Source organism: Diceros bicornis, chromosome 12 (genome assembly GCF_020826845.1).
Source record: "Diceros bicornis minor isolate mBicDic1 chromosome 12, mDicBic1.mat.cur, whole genome shotgun sequence".
NCBI classification, from domain to species: Eukaryota; Metazoa; Chordata; class Mammalia; order Perissodactyla; family Rhinocerotidae; genus Diceros; species Diceros bicornis.
Genome location: NC_080751.1, coordinates 51,885,030 through 51,906,023, shown reverse-complemented (window position 1 = coordinate 51,906,023; position 20,994 = coordinate 51,885,030). Strand labels below are relative to the sequence as shown.

The following is a 20,994-nucleotide window of genomic DNA, read 5'->3' as shown; positions in this document are numbered from 1 at the left end:
CAGCTCCGGCTCTGCCGCTTGTGAGCTGCGTGGCCTGGGGCAAGTAACTGACCCTGTCTGTGGGGCCTCAGTTTCCTCATCTGGAACATGCACATGAAAATAGGACCTGTCTGTAGGGTTGTCGTGAGGAATAAATGAGCCAATATATGTGAAACGCTTTAAACCAGGCTGCAGCAAATATTAAATGCCATATGAGTGTTAGGTATTATTGTCATTATAGAGGTGGCAACTCTTGCCATTTGGGCTCTCAAAGTTCGACAAATAGGTACAAGCAGCTGTTCTCTGCTAGGTCCTTTGTGGACACTGATCCTCACAACAACACCCTGTTACATATGGGAAAACTGAGAGCTGAAGCATGAAGGCCAAGGTCACGGTTGCTAAGCCCTGGGGCGGGGATTCAATCCCAGGTCTGTCAGACTCTAAGGCCGTGTTCCTCCCCCCAGCGCTGACTCCAGTTCTCCCGACATCTTGCACTGGAGTTTAGCCCAGTGTCCAAAGCGCAGATCTAGCCTGGTCCTGCTAAAGATCTTCAGCAGCCCCTCCTTGCTTGCCCAGGGCCAAGTGTAATCTCCCTGATCAGCACTTTCCTAACCGGCCCTGCCTATCTCACCAGCATCATCACCTCCCCCTCCCGGGCACCCCTGAGCCCCTACCCTCTCCTGCTCCTCTCCAGACTGGTTTTCAGATGAGTCCCCATGCTCCTCTCTAGACCGGGAGACCCTGGGGGACCCTCATTATCTCGGCATCTCCAGTGCCTGGCAGGGTGCTCCCAGCGCCCTCCTCCCGGCTGTATTTACTACACTCACTTGATCTTGGCGTGGGCCCGGGTGCTGGTGACCAGCCGGAGGGACAGCTCATTCTCATAGCGAGGGATGTCGTCACAGTACACGGCCTCCCCAGAGGCCTGCAGGGCTGCTGCCAGGTGGGGCAGGGGCCGGCCCACCATGTCCTCCTCAGACTGACCATTGGGCACCTCCTGGAACAACATGGTCACCAGTCAGGCTGAGCTGCAGAGGACACTGTTCCCCTACAGGCCCAGGGAAGCCCTGGAGAGCTTCAGGCCAAAGCAACCTGAGGAGTGAATGGGGGAGGCAGGAGGGCACCCAGCAAAGGAAACGGAAAGGCAGGTAAGACTTGACTGAGCAGGTCGTCATAGTATCACTCTACCCAGGAACAGCAACAAAAAAGAGGAATTTCCATGTCCATTCATTGGCGGCTGGGTAAGTAAATTATGCTGTGCTCATACAATGCAGTAGTATGCAACTGTGAAAATATGCTTCTGAAGAATTTTAATTAGAAGGAAAGTAAGATCACATTAAGTATAAAAACGAGACATAAAACATTATGTATTTGTGTGTGTGTATAATGATTTGAATTCTGTAGAAAAAATATATCGTAAATATAGTATATACATGTCAAAATATGCATAGGAAAAAATGGAAAGAAGTAAGAAATATAATAATGATTTTCCCTTGGAGGTGGGATTTTGGGTGATTTTTATTTTCTTCTTTCTACTTTTCAGTATTTTCCAAAATATTCTAAAATGTATTCATTTTATAATAAAATTCTGTTTTATGTATCTTCAAAGTAATAATAGTAATGGCTAATATTTATTGAATGTTTGCTATATGCCAGGAACTATCTAAGCTATTTACTTTTACTAACACATTTAACATCATCCTATGAAACAAGGGCCATCATTGTCCACATTTGCAGTTGGGCACAATTAACTCACTCAAGAGGCACAGAGAGGAAGTCACTCGTCCAAGGTTACAGTTGTGAATGGCGGAGTTTGGATTCAAGTCTTGGCAGTCGGGCCCAGAGTTCACGTTTTGGACCACTACACTCTAGTGCAGGGGCCCACAAATTATGGCCCATGGGCCAAATCTGGCCCACTGCTTGTTTTCATATATAAAGTTTTATTGGTACATAGCCACATACATTCATGTATTGCCTCTGGCTGCTTTTGTGCTATAAGGACAGAGTCAAGAAGTTGCAACAGACACTGTATGGCCCACAAAATCCAACATGTTTATAGGAAAAGCTAACCCTTTATCTAGTGTCTCTCAAAAAGTTACTGTTGATAGAAAGTTGTTATATGTTTTGTTCTGTTTACATGCTCAAGAGAACTCCTGGCTTTGCACATTAGCCCCACAGAGGCATCAGAAAAGACAAAATGGGAAAAAAAATTTTTCTTGAAGGAGTGGGTGAAGATGAGAGTAATCTCAAGAGAGAAATTTAGGTGAGCAAGGGGGAAATAGCTTCATTTATATTACTATATGATTTCCATTTTCTTCTCTGGATATTTATGCACAACAGCAAGGAGCTTTAAGCACCTACATACAATTCTAGTAGGTCATTCGCCAATGGTTAGCATCATCTGATGTGGCCTGCACGGGCCCCTGATATCAGCTGAACACCCACTGTACTCACTTGGAAGAGCTGGACGTTGGCGGGAGGGTCTTTCTGAAAGCGTAAGGTGGCGCTGGCGAAGGTGGGGTCCAGTTTACCACACTTCTGTGGAGGCAAGACAACAGAGGTGATCACGACTATTTCCATCATTGATCCCATCCTTGGTTGTTCTCAAGTAGTAAAAGTAACAACTGTTCCCATCATCTCCTCGTTTTACACTCATAGCACCGGCTAGACCTACCTCAACATCGGACTGTTGGCTCTGAGATGTCAGTATTTAATAACAGCCTCAAGTTCTCTCCTACCACCCCTGCACCTGCATAATGAATGGTTTGTGCTTCCCGCCAACACGCCAAACAATTTCCCTTCTTCCTGCACTCGTGCATGCTGCTCTCTCTGTTGGGAATAACCTTCTCCCCCAGCCTTCATGGAAAAGTCTTCCTTTTCCTGCTCAATTCTGTGGGAAATATTTAATGATATTGGAAATGTTCACAATATAATCTCAATGAAATCTAGAGGGACATAAAACTCTATATACAGCATGACCCCAAATCTGTTTAGAAAATAATATACCCAGATCAAAAGGTAGGAAGATGATAGATACATAGACAGATGGATGGAAGAACAAATAGAAAGAGAGAGAGAGAGATAGAGCAGACAAACAGAAGGACAGATGGACAGATAAATGTAGGAAAAAGATCAGAGGAATAAGCAAAAATATTAGCTATGGTTTTCTCTAGAATCTGAGACTAATTTTAACTTTTTCTTTATACATTTCTGTATTTTTTGTTGTCCACAAGTTTGTTTCTTTTATAATCAGAAAAAATAGGTATTACCAATGTTTTTAAAAGAGGGATTTCACTCTGCTGTCCCCACATCTGTGAAGCCTTCTCTCCTTTGTGCTCCCCTACGCTACATCTCCTCAGTTGCCACACCAGGCTGACCTTTACTAACCGTGTTCTCTCCCACTCTAGGCTGCCCCCTAGTGCCTGGTGCAATCTTACTGTATAAGAGGTGCAAAATAAATGAACCAATCTCAGGAGCTGAGCTCCACCTCAGCCAGCACCCTCTCCTGAACACACATCCTTGCAGTGACCACATTTCCCCCCCGGCTGTAGCAGCCCCACTCTACATACTCCCTCCACACTCCACATTCCCATTCTAACTCCCAGGCCACAGTTGAATCAGCTATACTGCTGGAAGGATCATCTGGTCTACCAGGGGGTCCTTTTGCAGATTTTACAGAGTTGTGACCTACTCAAGTTTTCACATGAAGTAAGGCCACAGCCAGGATAAGAACCCATGTCCCTGACTCTGCTTCTCAGCCACCCAGTTGGCTCCCATCTCCATGTGGCTCCCTGGGCTGTGTCCCTGGTCCCTGCCCCTCTGCCCTTACACATCTAGAGGAAAGGAGCAAGTTTACCACTTGGTCCCCAGCACTCTCTCGCCCAGAACAGCCTCCCAAATCCCAAACAAAAGTGCTGCAGAGAGTCTGTTCCTTGCCCAGGCCCCACACTCACATCTTCCAAGTCCTCTTTGCCCAGCTTCTGAAGCACTGTCAGGTAGAACTTGAAGAAGAAGCTGAGGGTGAGGGTGCGCCGGAACTCCACCTTGCCACCAGGGGCATCCGGGGCGAGTTGCAGCTCCTCTGCCAGGCCTGCACACACGTCCTGCAGCAGCTTCTCATTCCACAAACTGCCAGAGAGCAGGTCATGGGAGATGGCTCCCACCCAGTCCTCAGAATCATTTGTGTGGAGTGGTATGCACAGGGCCTCGGGGTCATATGAACCTTGGTTCAAAATTTGGCTCAGATATTTATAGTTATGTGACTTGAGGCAAGTTACTTAACCTCTGTGACCCTCAGTTTCCTCATCTTTAAAAATAGATACAATAAAAGAAAGACCAAAAAAATAATAATAGTTAAATCTATTGAGTCTTTTCAATGCACTAAGCAATTTCTTAAGTGCTTTATATGAAACATTACTTTTAATTGAAATTAAAAAGCATTGTAGGCAAGGTTTTTATATTCATTTTACAAGTGAGAAAGCTAAAGCATGGAAAGATTAGTAACTTGACTTATATTACCCATCTGGTACCTTTTGGAGCCAGGAATTGGAACCAAGGATCCAAAATCCAAAGTTAAGCTTTATCTATCCATGTGGTTATTGTAAGGATAACATAGGATAGTGCCCGCGTGGTGCTTGGTACAATTACTGTCATGTAGTAGCCATAAGAATGGGAACTCTTAGCTCTTAGTAGTCATAGTAATAGTGTAGCAATGGTAATAGCAGTAGTAGCAATAGCAATAGCAGTAGTAGCAGCAGCAATACTAATAGTAGTAATACTAGTAGTGGCAGATGCAGTATTAGTAGTAGGAAGCAATAGAAATAGTATTAGTAGAAGCATAAGTAATAGTAGTAGTAGAAGAAGCAGTGGTAGTAATAGCAGCAATACCAGTAATACTACTAGTAGTAGTAGAAGTAGTAGTAACAGCAGTGATACTATTGGTAGTAATAGTGGCAGCAATAGTAATAGTGGCAGTAGCAATAACAGTAGTAGTAATGGCAGTAGTAATAGCATTAAGAGTAGCAGCAGTAATGCTATTAGCAGCAATACCCAGAGTAGCAGCAGTAGTAGTAGTAGCAGTAATAATAGTATTAGTAGTAGAGGAGACAGTGATAGTAGTAGTAATAGTATCAGTAGCCACAGTAGTAATACTAGTCATATTAGTGATAGTAGTAGGAATAGCAGCAGTGATAATAGCAGTAGTGATAGTAGCAGGAACAGTAGTAGTAGTAGCAGTAATATTATGAGTAGCACTACTGGCAATAATTATAGTAGTAGAAAGATCAGCAGTAGTAACAATAGTAACAACAGTTGTAGCTGCAGTAGCAGTAGTAATAGTATTAAGAGTAGTGCAGTGGTAGCAACAGTAATAGTAGTATAGCAGCAGCAATACTAATAGTAGTGCTATTAGTACTAATACTACTAGTTGCAGCAGTATCATGGCAGTAGTAGTAACTATGGTAATAGCAGTAGTCATAGTAGTAGCATCAAAAGTAATATACTAGCCGTCAGAGTAGTAGGAGCAGCAGCAGCAGCAGCAGGGGTAATATTAGTAGTAGCAGCAGCACTAACGTGGCAGTGGTAGCAGCAGCAGTTTTATTTTACTGGTAGCTCTTACTTTGACAGCTGCTTCTGAGTGGTCTTGAGGGCTGAGATGGTCCTGTCAGCCATTCCGCCATAGCAAAGGGCCAGCTCCTTTACCTGGGTGGTTCCTGGCTGGAACAGGACCCTCATGCCGCAGGTCACCTTGGCTATGTCATCTTCTCTCCCAGAGGCCTGCTTGAATGCTGAGAAATACTCACCCTAGGAATAACAGGGAAGAACCTGCGTCCCACCTCGTTTCGCAAGGACTGCAAAATGGTGAGCCTGAAACCCAGGGACGCACGGTGAGGTGAGGCGGTAATACCATTGCAGATCAGCAAGGAGCTGGTGGCGGGCAAAATCATCGAGGCCTAGCTATCACATTTTCGGGAGAAGTTCCAGATAACGTTTCCAGAAGCTGGGAAAGCGTCAGGATTTCTCCCTGTTAGGCAGGGAGACTGAAGGTCACGGACAAGGGAGAACCGGATGCTCTCAACCAAACCAACAGCTGGGAGGAGGGAAGGCACTTGCACACAGTCTCCTCAGAGACCCCTCAGCCCCCACGGCTCTCCATCCAGGGGCCAGTGTCAGAGGACCCCTGGCCTCTCAGGGGCTGTGCTGAAAGCTCTGTTGGCCTGGCTGCCTCTCAAGCAGATACAACGAGATGCCAAAGGGTGTTTGAAACACACCTTCAGCTTGTGGCCTCCACAGACACTCTCTCTAACTCATCTCTCCTACCAGTCCATTGGCTACAGTTAGAATCTTCCTGAAAGCATCGCGCTATGGAAGGATAGCTGCCTCTGTGCTTTGAACATACTTTTCCCCCTGGTCCAAGCCAGGCTCTGTCCTTGGGGACAGGAGGGGAGCGTGAGTCGCTTTCCAGGTAAGAACCATCTGATGTGAAGCCCTTTCTGTGTCATGCTCCCCTCGAGGTTTGAACTCACCCTGGCACCACAAATTGTGATTAACATCAAAGGCGGGAGGTTTCAGGAAAGGTTTAGTGGAGAAAGCACAATGAGGCCCACTGTTGAGGCCACAAAATGGCCACAGGCTTTTCTTTGAAGAAGCCCTGGAGGCCCCTCCTGATGATAAAGCTAGTTTAGATTCCTGGTTGTCAAACACGGCCCTGGGGCAATGAGCCCAGAGTGTGAACTTGTTTCTGGAACAGAGGTTCCAGCATTCACTTCCGGACTGTGCCAGGCCACGGTGATGTTTTCCCTGCGGTGCGGTGACATGTCGCTGTCAGGTCATCAACTGTTCCTTCTTGAGAAAGCTTTCCTAATTCTGGGTGTTAAGATCTTTCTTTCATGACATGATTTTTTTGTTGTTAATGTCCCTACCTGGCAAAATTAAAACCGGGGTGGGCTATGCCTGTTTCCTCCTCCTTTCCCCACCTCCTAACGTCTTTAAAATGTTTACTGATCTGTGGGATACAAAACTCTGGGAATCACTGCTCAAAACGGTCTGTAAGGACAAGCTAGGGAATCATTGAGAAACCACCTCAGGGACATAATTGCTCTAATTTAATTAGCATTCTCATTAGGAGGCCAAAATTAGCAAGGGCAAAACGCGCCTTGTAACCCTGGCTAAAGCACTAGCTGTGGTGAAGCCTTAGTGCTCTCCTTCAGGGCTGGTTCCCGGCCTCGCTCAGTCACTCTTCTAAAAGGCCCGTCACGGAACGTGTCTTGAGCTGTGTGATCAAGAGCTGCAGAGAGACAGAGAACCTCACCAGGCCGAGCCACCACAGGCCCCAAGGAAGAAGAGCAAGGTAGCCAGAGGTGCCCAGGCCTGCCCGAACAGGCCAGAAACCCCGCTCATGAAGAGAAATCCGCCCAAGCCAACCCAGAGCAAGGTCAGTGAATAAACGTCTGCTCAAGCCCAAGGTCTGCACGTGAGCATTTGACTCACAGGCAGCGTGTCCACTCAGCACGCAAACCCCACGCCTCACCACGTGAAACCCAGTCTCCTCTGTTCTGTGCTGTGAGCTACCAGCTGGTGATCTCCACTGGCCCCCAGACATCTGCCAGGAACCTTATGAATTATTTCTTGTCAGTCCTCACAACAAGCTGCCCAGTAGGTACCACTATGCCCATTTTTACAGATGAGGAAATTGGGGCTCAGAAGAGTGAAAGGCCTCGCTCAGGATCACACATCTAGCCATCTGGTTTTACAGTCCACGCCCTGTGCACCCTGACCCTGACACTTGTCACCGTCCAGAGAGGAATATGGTTGGTTAAAGGCAAAGTTCAGAGACGAGAGCACCAACTTAAAGTTGAGAGATGCTAAGGTTGTCCCGAGGGGACTCTGGTCTCCTTGTCCGGATCCTGGCAGGAAGAGGAGTGACTCAGGCACAGCGTCTCACCTCCCTGCTGTAGGGGATCTCGATAGTCAGCAGCACCTCCTCCGGACGTAGCAGGGTCTGTCTGTAGCCGGGGAAGAAAGTGTGGTCCATCCGAACCGTCCTCCTGGTGCCTGTACAGAGGCCAGATGAAGGGGGATCAGTGGGAGAGCGTAGACAATCCAGTAGTGAGTGCTCCATCCTGGTCTCTGATGCCCACAGTCAGAGGGAGTGGCTGGCACAATGGAGGCCAAGGTCTTCCATCTGAGACCTTTAAGCAATGGTATCTGACAAATGTTTAATAATCAATTCTTTGGGGAAAAAAGAGAAAACCGTGATTGTAGTATTTGCTAATTTCTGTGGTATAAATACTCCCACCATACTAATTTCAAGCTACCAGAGTGATGTCACTGACTGTGAAGCCAGAAAGAGGGTAGCAAAGTGTTGACACAGCAGGCTGGTATCCTCTGACAGGACTGCTTACAAGGTCAGCCATTGCTGTCCTCTGGGAACTAGGATCCAGGAGGGCTCCCACCATTCCCTGATAAGAAGGATGCACTCTGCCTGAACTGTTTGCACAGACAAGATGGTTTATGCTGAACACCTGGTTTCCTTCTGGAGTCTGGATTTTTGGTGTGTGCCGGGCAGAGCCATGTGACCAGCCCTCAATAAAGCCCTAGATGCTGAGTCTCCAATGAGCTTGCCTGGTAGACAGGACTTCACTTATGCTGTCACAACTCAGCTTGTCTCTGGGCGAAATAAGTGTGTCCTGTCTGACTCCACCGGAGAAGACTCTGGAAGCTGGTGCCTGGTTTCCTCCAGACTTTGCCCCATGCACTTGTTCCCTTTGCTGATTTGGCTTTGTATCCTCCCACTGTAATAAGTCGTAGCCATCAGTACAACTCTGTGCTGAGTCCTGCGAGTCCTCACGGCAAGTCATCAAACCTGGGGGAGGTCTTGGGGACCCTCCGACAAGGAAAGGGGCACAGTAGCGTACCATTATCTGGCGTTTCCACTCTGCAGGTACACTAGATGGGAATAACCTCAAGACCACAAACATAGTAAAATGAAGAAGAATAATCAGGAAGCGGTAAATTTTGTGTGTTTATTACCTTTGTTTTTAATATAATTTATCTTATGAGTTTATATAATTTAATTTTTAACAATGGCCAAATTTAACAAACACCCACAGGCTCCTGAAAATCCTGCCATCAGCTGTGGTGAGCCTGCGCATTCTGGCTCCAGCTCACCACTGGGTGAGGCACCAGTGACGGAGCCTGCTGTGAATTCTTGACAAGGAAATGGCCCAGCTCTCCTGGCCCCCAGCCTGGGTCCGTCTCCCTTGCAGCTTCTGGGGATCCTCAGGACAGTTGGGTCATTGAACTTTGGGCTCTGTTTCTCCAGAACATGACCTATCTGGAGAGCCTTTTCTCCCCACGACCCTGTTTCCCGACCCCTGCGTGAGGCAGCTCACCTCTAGACACGATGGTCAGCTTGGCCCCACTGGCCATGAACACGGGGTTGAGGTCGGAGATGGGGCTGGCAGTGATGATGTTCCCTCCGACGGACTAGGACAAGCAGAGACCGTGTGTGAGAGCCCAGCCAGGAAAGCCTGGCTCACCCCACTGGTTCCCAAACACAGGATGGGAGGTGACACCTGCAGATGGAAAGCCCTGAGGACTTCCAGCCCCTGTAGACACAAGACTGGCGCCGTGAGAACTCGCGCATTCAGAACAACGTGCAAAACTCAAGATCTGAATGCTCGGGCGTGGGTCCCAGCTCTGCAATCCCCAGTCAGCAAACCAGGGCAAACCCCTTCAGATTTGTTTGTTTGGCTTCAGCCAACCTTCTTCTGAGAAGGTTGAGGTGGTTTATCACTGAGGCCATGGAGAGTCAGGAAAATAGAAATATAAGATAAAGATCAAGGAAAATGAGGAGGAAGCCCTAGGGATGAACAATCTGCTCCAAGTGGATCTGAGCTTCCTGGCAACTCGGCAAAGAATCAAGCACAATGTTCTCCTTGTTAGAAAAGAGGAGGAAAACCAGTTGCACAACGAAAGCAAATCCTTCCTGGAAGCGGATTCCAGCCGAGCTGGGGACGCAGAGGGCTTTCTGAGTCTCTTTCCTCATCCACAAGTGGCCGTGGCCGGTGCTTGGGGCGGCGTGCAGGAAATGGGAGTAGCTGTTTTGCTTTATTTGGGTTTTTATTTTAATTTAAAACACACTAAAAAATAAAATAGAAGGGATAGCTCTCCTCGCAGGGCCTCAAACGGCCCCGGGGGTGTGAACACCATTTGCAAACTGGGAACTTGGGGGTCAGTCTGAAGGCTGATTGTGAACAGTCACCAGGTGGCCCCTCCCTCCTCTCAGGGGTCTCCCTCTGGTTCTCCCTCGACTCTGAAAGGAAGTCCCGCTCCCTATTTGGCTGCTCCCTAACTTCTCTCATCCACCTGCTGACAGCCTCGGCCAAGTCCAGGAAGAGATGGGCAGGCGGCACCATCTCTCCAACCTCAGGGGTCGAGACTGAGCCCCAGAGCGAGTGTTTCCCAGAGTGGTCCGCAGTCCGCCTTCATCAGAAGCGCCAGCGGGCTCCATCCAGCCCTACCGAGTCAGAATCTCTGAGGGCGGGGCCTGGGAATCTGCGTTTTTAACAAGCACCCCAGATGGTTCTAAACATTAAAGTTTGAGGCCCACTGGGTCTGCAGCAGAGGGCAGACTAGCTCCCCAGCCTTGTGAGGAAAGGCCTCGTCCCCTGGGCCTTGTGGGACCCTGAACAGGGACTCACCGCCACAGCCTTGACCTGCCTCCCAGCAAACCAGCGCAGCTGCTCCAGGACGCCTCTGAACACCTCTGTTCTGTGGGCAGGAAGCTCTGCAACTGCATCGAGCAGGGTCTTTTCCACACAGCTCAGGGGGCAAGCGGCTCCAAAGGAGATACCTGGGAACACAGGCTCAGAATAACAGCGATCCCCTTCTCAGCTCGGAAAACACTTGCACACACAGTTCATATCATGCTTTACAGCTACCAAAGTGAGGCCAAACCAGGACTCACATCCCTATATGGATAAAGACATTAAGGCCCAGAGAAGTTAAGTGATTTGCCCAATGCCACACAGCCAATAAAAGAGCCAGGACTCAACCCCAGGTCTCCTGATTCTACAATCAGAGTGCTCTTTTCCATAAATCAATGGCTTTCAACTCAATAAAATCAGATCTCTGACAGCTAAGTCCTGGCATTCTTTTTAAAAAGCACCCAAGTGCTCACCCCACCTACGCCCTACCCCCATGTGCGATTCTAACGTGTAGCCGGGATTGAAAACAACTATTGAAAATCTCACAGCCCTTGGGGCTGACACCCTACCATGGATGCTCAGTGGAGGAAGGCAGTGAAGGGGTGGGCCCTGTCCCCTGTGCAGGGTGGCTTCAGGAGCAGCAGGGGCCACAAGACCAAAGGGAGGCTTTCCTGGCATCCCCCACCCCATGTAACCGGTTCCCAGCATCCCAGCACCTCTGTGGGCTCAGGTGAACCTCCCCTTACCCTCGGCTCTGTGCTCCACTGAATTCAGCTCAGGGATCCAGGCTGGGCAAACGATCACAGGAAACAGCCTGTTCTTAAACTTCATCTCGATGCCTGGAGGGGAACGGGAAGCCTGAAGTTACAGGCTCGTCCTTTATCGCCAGGACAAGCCTCGGCACTTTTTCCATCACTGCACACGGGATGTATGACATATGCACAGTCGGGACATGTTCTGCGGGCGTCTCAAGATTCGGAGGGCAGTGGACAAGATGGGGGATAAGTGTGTGTGTGTGAGGGTGTGGGTGTGGTGTTTTTGTGTGTGTCTAACAACAATATCAGAAAACACAGAATATTAAAGTACGTCAGGAACCTTCCAAGCACTTGACACATTTTGACTCATTTAATCCTCACAGCAGCCCTATGGGATACTATGATTTTCTCTATTTATAGATGAAGAAACTGAGGCACAGGGAGGTTAAGTTTCTTGCCCAAACTACACAGCTAAGAATGGGCACATTTTGGTACTTGAGCTATTATTAGAGTTGGGGTATGACAGGAATAATAACATGAAAGTCGGACATTCAGACAGAAGGGAAAATTGACTGAGAGAAAACTTCAAATCTGCCCCCCAGTCTGAACAGGTGTCTGAGTTCCTCAAGGTGCATTGTTTTGCGGGACAGCATGTCCTGATCTGGTTTCTGTCCTTCCCGGCTACTGAAGGTAGAAACTTCTGTGAACAGACAGGGCTCTGTTTCTCAGACCAGTTAGCCAGCACCACTCCCAGCCCCACCCACAGGGCTATGGAAGGAAAGGTTAAAAAAGAAATGTGTGAGCATCCTCCCAACCCTCTCATGTGCTGTTTGGAATTTCTGCAGGGTTTGGGGAGTCTGTCCAGTTGGAATACCAGTTCCCAGGACAAAGAATGCAGGTGGAGGCCGAAAGTGGCCCATCCGGGTAAGCTTCTCTCTACGCCCGGCTTCCCCCAACACCCTGCCCAGGCTGTGGGTGGTTACGCTGTTGGGCTGTGTGTATAAGGGAGGAGGGGGAGCAGAAGGAGTGGACTTAAGCAATTAGTTCTAACTTGGAGCTTATAAAATTTTTGTGAATTCCTTTCTGTTGGAATCTAACTGGGTCCGGGACATTGTGTGACACGGCAAGGAACATGTCATATGTCAAAGGACCTCAAAGATTCTTCCACTCAGTCATTTTCCACCTTAACTCATGCTACATCAGGCCATGGCTACTTGGGCAATCATGATCACGCCACTTGAGCACAGCTCACAGGCCAACCTGCCGACCCAATGTGTCACATCACTGCAGCTGGAGACTTTACTGCACCTGTGCTCACAAGGGTGGGGCCAGCTCTGCTGGTCCAACCAGAACCCAGGGCTCAGGGCCTCCTTCCAGAACCAGAGGCAGGAGTCTCCCACCAGCTGAACTTGCTGCTTAAAAGCATGTCTCGTCCCTCCAAACCAGAGGTCCTTTAAGGCAGACTTCGACTGCGCCACAGTCTGCTCCTTGGGCTGGGCTTGGGACCAGCACAGTGGAAATGGGCCGAGCCAGGTTTAGAAATGGATGGAGATTAGCAGGGACCTGGGCACCTCTCCTCCTGTCTCTTCAAGCACCGCGACTGAGAGCTGTACATCTCAAGTCTCCCTGGCCGGTTCGCATGTTGTGGGTCTCATGTCCTAAGAGTGGAGGTGGCCATAGTCACAGGCGACACAAACACAGTCACACTTGGACATCTCCTCTCCTTTGCCTTACCACATGCCCCCAGGAAAAGTGGAGGGGCAAGAAAGTGACATTTTTGGAACCCCTAGCGGCCATCAGGTACCAGCCTAGACACCTTACCTACATTGCTCCCTCCTCCCTCAGACTGGGAGACACGCCAGGGAAGGAACCGTGTCCAGTTGATCTGGGTACCCCAGCCCCTCCCAGAGTACCTGGTGCATAGCTGGCACCCTGTAAACGTTTATGGAGAACGGTCAGCAAGGATCTCAGTTAATACTCAGAACGACCCTTCAAGGAGGTATTATTACCCCGTATATGAAATGGGAAAATGAGGGCAGGGGAGAAGAGGTAACTTTTCTGACTTCACACAGCCAGCAACGGGTTGACCAGGTCTGTGTCACACCAAAGCCAGGGGTCTTTGCAGGAATTCAAGTGTCCATCTTCTCCGGTGGGTCCCCGGGCCCACAGGCGGCCCCAAGCCAACCCTGGGCCCTTACCGATCTGCGTGTTCCCCACCACCAGCTTGGCCTCCGGGTGCTGCGCTTTGAGGTCCAGCAGCTCCGTCAGGGTCGAGGCCTGGATCCAGGTCACACGCTCCCCTTCAAAACGCAGCTTCTTCTGAGGAGCGTCTTTCAGTCTCTGGAAGATGTAGTTTTCTTACTGCACTGTCTCCTCCTTCCCACTGCCATTCCCCTGATAAACTGCCTTAAGTCTGCAGTGCAATCAGCTCTTCTACTGATTTGTTTAATGCTGAATTCAGAATGAAAATACACATCAGGGCAGAAGTGAGGGGAACTACTGTGTATCGAGGCAGGAGTTACACTACAGCTCTTACATACGTTCTCCCCCTTGGTCTTTAGGAGACCCCCGTGAAGAAAGCATCGTCAGCTCCATCTTCTACAGGTGAAGGCAGAACCTGAGCATCAAGGTTAGGGGACCTGCCGAAGGTCACCCCCCACCAGGTGACCTGAACTGTCCTGAGCAAAAGCCCAGGTTCCTTGCACTGCCCCCCACTGTCTCCAGGACGTGCAGTGGACACAATATGGGAGGGGACGGAAGCAGTGATGGAAGAGGTGTCAGAAGTGACACCGGGGGGCTGGTTCTAGTGCATGAGGGGTGACACGGTGCTGGGAGAGAGAAACTCCAAATTAAACAGACAGTTTTTTGAGGTTTCACAATCCAGAGAAAGATGTTCCAGCTGCCTGCTGCAAAGCCCTTCTCTCTGGCCCGTTGAACTCATAAGGCAGTCTTCGTGTGCTCAACACCCCCGAGAAATCTGCATTTGAGAAACTCTGAGAATGGCTTGATTCTTTCCTCGCCATGAACGTTGGAGTGCAGGAGCAGAATCATCAAGGCAAGAAAGTGGGTGTGAGAGGTGTCCTTAGACAGAGCTGCAAGCCATGGATCGTGCCCTTTGAATAGGCTCTCTTTTTCTGTTTGTTTGTTTTTTAAATAAATGGACTGCTCACAGAGAGCAGAATAGGTTGCTTGGGGGGCTTACACATTAGACTTAGCCAAGAAGCCAGCAGGTACTTCTGGGGCATCTGTTACTGTATATGATGTGCCAGAGAGCTTGACTCCCTGTCCTCAGAGTGACACGTGGGAAAAGGAGGGAAGTGTGGGTGCCTGTGGGAGTGTGTGGCAGAGGGACTTGAGCTCTGGGTGTCAGAGAAAGGAAGGGAAATGCAGGCTGAAACCTAAAGGACCAGGACACGGAGGTCCCAGGGATGTGAAACAGGCACAAACACCTGGCTGGACCTCTCCCTGGGGCGTCACCTACCAGCAGCTCTGGGGGGAAGATGGGCTCCTGGGTGGGATCCAGGGGCGTGAACTCCTCCGGGTTGAATAAAGATGGCAAGAGAGTGACCTGGGGGAAAAGGGAAGAGATGAGTGATACAATATCCCCTCCTTTAAGGTGCCCTGGAGGACCAGCGCAGCCTTTCATCCAAGAAAGCTCGTTTGCTCCCCCAGCAGGCTGGTGGAGGGGCAGGCAGCTCCTGGAAGGCAGGAACAGGAAGGTCTTCTCAGAGGACCCAGGGCTGATGTGCACATTCACTGCCCTCATAGTCTGGGCATAACCATTTCCTCTTTCAGCCACCACCACCAGGAGTGTGGAGAGAGCCCATAGGCTCCTTTGATCTGAGATTGGCCCCCAGGCTTCCAGCGAGAGAAGGACCCCCTTACCGTGTGGTCTTTCTTCTGGTTCATGCAGCACTTGGGGTTGTCCCCATCTCCTCCACAGCACCCACCATCCTAGAGAGATGACCAACATTCACACAAAAATATTTGCAAAGAGTTTTCACAGGAGTTAAAGAACCTAGATTATTAATATCCAATGAACTCGAGCTCTGACAACTATGCGACCATCAACAGGAATAGCAGAGACCCCCACCCTATCCCACTTGCCTCTGCTTTGACTAGTTTCTCTTGCTTGGTTAATGTAGACTAAATAACTCATGATAAACAAATAGGATTTCTCCTGAAAGCAAAAGGTAAATTTACCTTTAAGGAAATTTTTCTATAAAAGCTAGGTCCTACTGTATCAAAACATCTTCAGACCCATTTACTCTCTTCAGTGCTGCTTCCTTAGGAAGCCTCTGAGAGAAATTCCCATTGGTTCTCTCAGCACTCCAGAGCTCTACTTCTAGATCAGGCAAGTGCTATGGGGCCTGGGTGGGGGACTTTCAGGCTGAGGTCTTTGTGGGGCTCCTGCCAAGGATGTCCAAGATCAGTGTTGGGTCCAGAGATGTGTCCAGCCAGTGTGCCTGATGGCCTCACCAGTACTTGTTAGGCACGTCTTGCCATAGCCTTGGAGAATCTAAAAGCACTATCAGACTTGGCTTCTGGAGAGAAACCCTCCCTTGCCTCAACCCCCTGCACATGCTGCCCTGCGTGCAGACCCCTCCCGCATTCAATGCTTTAACATTGGATCTCAGAGCTGCTCTATTTTGGACCTTCCATGACCTTGCTCTTCTCCTCCATATTTAAACAAAAAGGCATAAAGAAAGAGGACTTCCCATAGTGCTTCTTCCGGTCTTTCTTCTTGGAGAAGGAGTGTTGCCGGGGGCCCTAAGTGAAGAGAGGGGAATCTATACACAGTAAGGCATCAGCCTCACTCACCACGTCCTTGTGGGGAAGGATATATTTGACAGAAGTGCATTTTCCAGATAATTAAAGTGCCAGTACATTATTACATAGATTTTTTTCTTGATAATTCATTGATGTGTTCATGACATAAATTATTGTGTTGTACAGTAATGGGTCACTGCTCTCTAGGTCTACTGAGGCTGAATAATGCCTTTTTTTCCCCAGAGAGATTTCTACTTTTCTCAATGACTGCTGAGTTTGTGCTTATTTTTATGGTTCCTCCACTTCCTTCCTTGCTGCTAGATGGTCATTGTCATTTCTTGCTGGAACAGTGTGCCTCCCTCTAGCAGACCCTCCTTACCCTTTTCTAGAGTGTGCTATGGCCATGAAAACTGGAGAATCAAGTTAGTTAGAACAGTGTATAAAGTAAGAGTTAAAAGGCTCTGAATGAAGGCCTTGGGGGCCTCCAATGAACAATGTGCATGAGTTCTGAGCACACCCTGCGTGCTAGTCAGTTTGGCTGCTCAGAGCACCCCGCTCAGCTCTGCTCTGCTCTGCTCTGCCAGCTGGACTGAGCGGGGTGCTGCGTTACAGAGGAATCAGGAACCATCTCAATGACAATAAAACTCCAACCTGGGAAGAAGCATAATTGTCAGCTACACTCAAAAGCCCTTCCCTTTTGAGAAACTAGGAGCGTTGGTTACACTGTACCTCTTTGAGAAGCCTCCTGTGAAATGAATACATGGGTGAGATTAACAATCCCTGGTTCTCAGGGAAGCCTGAGCGATTTATGAAGATCAAATATTGAGTAATGAAAGAAATGCATCAGCATCATAATTTATAGTTGCCATTTATTTAATACTTAAGATGTGCCAGGCATTGTTCTAAGAGCTTTACAAGAAGTACTTTCCACAAACACTATAAGGTAGGTATTATTATAATCCCCATTTTAGAAACAAGGAAATTTGCACGAAGTCATGCATCGATTAAATGATGGAATAGGATTTGAACCCAGGTCTGCAGAGTCTGAATCTGAGCTTTCAATCATTTCCATTTAAATCCACACCTCCTTGTTCCTCATCATCAACAGCACTCAGGGTGTGGGGTTTTCCATCCTCATGGGCCCATCTCCATCTCCACCGCTGCTAAGCTATTTGGATGAAACACTCCTTTTTGTAATATGCCCACCCTAAAGGTCAGTGGAAAGCACAGGAGTCGGTCACTGTCCCCTCAACCCTGAATCAAATGGAGAGGGGACGGTTGATTGCAGTCAGGATCAACTTGACCCAGTCAGGGAATCAGTGAAATCTGGGCAGATTAAGCCAAGAAAGGAGAGGCCAGCCCTCTGTCCTCCCTGCCAGATGGCAGGTGTGTGTCTGTGTCTGATTAATCAATGTTCGCACACCCGGCTGTGGTTTCTCACTCAGAGTTATATGAACACTGCGGGGGTTCACGAACTGTCCGGAGATCTAATTAGCAGCTTCACAGGCTCGGCAGAGTGCCAACTGCAGAAAGCAGCTGGGAGAGGAAGGGAGGCGGGGCGCGGGTGCTGAGTCAGGCCGGGTTGTTATTAAATGCCCCCATCAGCACCTGTGCCGTGGCTGAGCATGCCAGTCTCCAAGGGAAGCTGCCAAGCCCGACTGCCGGAGGAAGTTAGCTCTGGGGCAGCATGCCTCTTCCAGGACCAGCTTTCCAGGCCTTCCCAGGAAGGGAAGTCCCCGTGCTGTTGCTGAGAACCCCTCCCTGAATAAGAACTGCAGGGTCCACGGCCCATGCCAGGCGTCTGAAGCTGGAGGGCCCGCCAGTGGCCATCTTATCTTTCTTCTCCGTAATCCAGAGGCCCTTGGCATCCCTCCCAACTGTGGTTGCTGAGTGTTGCTGCAACAGGAGCAGGGCCACAGCTGTCCCGGGGCCCCCACTTACCCTGGCGAAGGTCCGTAAACCCTGGAGGATGGGTCTGTAGCCTGTGCAGCGGCACAGGTTCCCTGTGGGACAAAGACAAATCCGCGGTGTCAGCACAGGCCCCGGGGCAGGTGAGGGCTTTGTGGCTTTGCTCCCAGCTCGGTTAGATACTCTCTTTGCACGTTCTGTTGTCTCTACCTATAATGCTTGTCTTCCTCCTTGTGTTCCTGACTTCAAAACATCTAACTCGTCTTCCAGGAAGCCTTCCTAGAATGCCCAGACTGAATCAAGTGTCCCTCCTACAAGCTCCCATGGTGCCTACTCATAGCTTTATCAGTGAGCTTATGAAACTATATTGTCTTCCTCCTCAGCATGTGAACTCATTGAGACTAGGACAGTGTCTTTCATCCCTTTGTCCCTTGTACACTGTATAGTGCCTAACATGTGGTAGGACTCAATATAACTGATTGAATAAATGATGGGTTGAATGGTGAATGGAGGGGTATCCTTCTCTACTCAATTCAGAGGAACAGACACCTTGTCCAGACTTCTGGGCCCATTCACAGAAGGCAAAGTGGGAAGCCAGTCTCTGCCCAAGGTCAGAATCATGGCCACCTTCCTCATATGTGGCCTTTGCCCTGCAGAATCCTGTTGTGGTGAAAGCTGAGAGGGAAGGAAGCCATGTCACTAGCTTCTGTGGAGTTTTCCAAATGGTCTCCTCCCATACCAGGCACCCACTCCCACCCATACCAGTGTGGGTGGACAGCAGGAAGACAACTCAGGAAGACAAACACTAAAGCAGGAGACCCCAGGAGGTCCCCAAACAACCCAAGTGTTCCAAGAGAGAGCCAACCTTCTAGTAGATCATAGCCACCACGTTGGGGTGGCCTGAGCCTTTCCTCCAGGGGGCAGCGCCTCGAATTCCTAGCCCTCACCTGGCATCCACTCTGGCCCTGCCCTGACCTCTGCAGAGCCCCCTTTGCCATCCCACCTCCCCGGCTGTGCCTCGAGGCCCGTACCTTGGAGGGCATCCTCGATCTCCTCGATGGTGGGCTCGGGCTGGTTCCGGAGCAGTGTGTACATGCTCATGACAATGCCAGGCGTGCAGAACCCGCACTGGGACCCGTGGCTTTTGGCAATTCTCTCCTAAAAGGGACAGATGACATGGACATTTGTGTTGGCAAAACCCCTCCTGGGCTCCCTACATGGCTGAACTGCAGTCAGCCCATGTTGACAGACAGTGTGGAGTAGCAGTCACTCCACCAAGTCAAATCCTGGTGCCACCTCTCAGCATCTGTGACCTTGGCCAGGTTACCAAGCCTCTCTGAGCCATAGGTTCCTCGTCTGTATGATGAGGACCGTCCTAATATTTACCTCTAGAGCTGTGGCAAAGATTCAACAAGATAATTCACATAAAACTCCTGACATTACACCCGGCATGTCGTTATGGTCAACCAGTGTCAGTTATTAGTAGCAAAGCTCCTTCAAGGAATAGCAATGACTACAGCCAGAAGGAGCTGCTCGCACATCCTTGAGCAGAGGAGGGAGCAGCCCCAGAGATTTAAGAGAGTTGTCCAAGTGGAAGACCTGTGTCCTGCTCTTGAAATTACACTATCCCACAATCCAACCCAACCAGCATTTATTAACAACCACCTGAATACATTTTATTCCAAACAGAGTACCATTGTATTCTTAAGTGAAGGAAGCCCTTGACATCCACTGTGGACATAAGAATTGGGAAATGTGTCATAGAGAATTTGCTATATGCATTGACTGTCACAGAATTGGCATTCAAACCTGCAAGATTTTATCACAAGGCGATTCTCCATGTTCATTTTTTTTTTCTGCCTTTTGAGAGTCTTTCTTGGTACTTAACGTTAGGTGAAATTGCTAGACTATTGTATCCCCAGTGCCTAGTATGTATAGTCATTCATTTTATAAATATTGACTGAGAACCTGTTATGTGCCAGACATGATAGAGGCGTGGGCACAGAGCAGTGAAGGGAGACAAGGTCCCTGGTCTCACGAAGCTCATGTCCTAGTAGGGGCGATACTGACAAAAACAAACAAGAAAACGCCACGTGGAAGTCAGTGCTATGTAGAAAATTAGTACCAGATGACATGACCCAGAGTGACTAGTGGCTGCTCAGAGTGGTCAGAAATGGACGCTCTGGAAAGGTGACCTTTAAGTTAAATTTAATAACATGATTTGGATCAGGGACGAGTGTATTCCAGGAAGAAGAAACAGCAGATGCAAAGACGTTGAGTACAGCAAATACAAAAGCCTAGTGTGCTGGAGTTGCTGAAAGGAACCCACTGGGACAAGAGAATTGGGCCGGGGGAACAGGGAGCAGCCAGATCATGCAGCTCTTCATACGCCAGGGTAGGGATCTGGATTTTTATTCTAGGTGTGACGGGAAGCCATTAGGGGATTTTCAGCAGGACATGATATGATCTAATTTGTGTTTTTAAAGAAACACTCTAGCTGTTGGGTGGAACAGGGTTGTAGGGGGCAAGAGTAGAAACAGGAGACCAGGACACTATAGTGGTCATGGCAGGAGGGGGTGGTGGCCCTGCCCAAGCAGCAATAGGGGAAATGGCAGGAAAATGAAGGTTTCATGGCAGGTTTTGGAGGTAGAGTAGACAATACTGGATGGACCGGGTGTGGCGTATGAAAGAAAGAATCATAGGTGACTCCTAGATTCTTGTCTTGAGCAATTGGGTGGATGCTTTTGCCATTAACTCAGATGGAGGAAGACTGAGGAAGAAAATTAGGGGAAAAATAGGGTTTTGTGAAGTTTAAGATTAGACATCCATATAGTGATGTCAAGTAAGAGTTGGAAATGATGAATCTAACCTCC

General features: G+C 48.9%; 1 protein-coding gene across 1 annotated transcript in view; it reads right to left on the bottom strand.

Moving 5' to 3' along the window:
• The window catches only part of LOC131412080 (xanthine dehydrogenase/oxidase-like), a 70,977-nt gene that overhangs the window by 26,867 nt on the left and 23,116 nt on the right, over positions 1-20,994 (bottom strand). The window contains exons 5-17 of the mRNA XM_058551505.1: positions 19,153-19,279; positions 18,155-18,216; positions 15,329-15,397; positions 14,925-15,011; positions 13,642-13,783; positions 11,435-11,527; positions 10,683-10,834; positions 9,372-9,465; positions 7,922-8,031; positions 5,597-5,781; positions 3,933-4,107; positions 2,434-2,517; positions 807-976 (exon numbers count right to left, since the gene is read on the bottom strand). Coding sequence (XP_058407488.1) covers positions 807-976; positions 2,434-2,517; positions 3,933-4,107; positions 5,597-5,781; positions 7,922-8,031; positions 9,372-9,465; positions 10,683-10,834; positions 11,435-11,527; positions 13,642-13,783; positions 14,925-15,011; positions 15,329-15,397; positions 18,155-18,216; positions 19,153-19,279 — 1,550 coding nt within the window. The remainder of the gene's footprint in view (positions 1-806; positions 977-2,433; positions 2,518-3,932; positions 4,108-5,596; positions 5,782-7,921; positions 8,032-9,371; positions 9,466-10,682; positions 10,835-11,434; positions 11,528-13,641; positions 13,784-14,924; positions 15,012-15,328; positions 15,398-18,154; positions 18,217-19,152; positions 19,280-20,994) is intronic.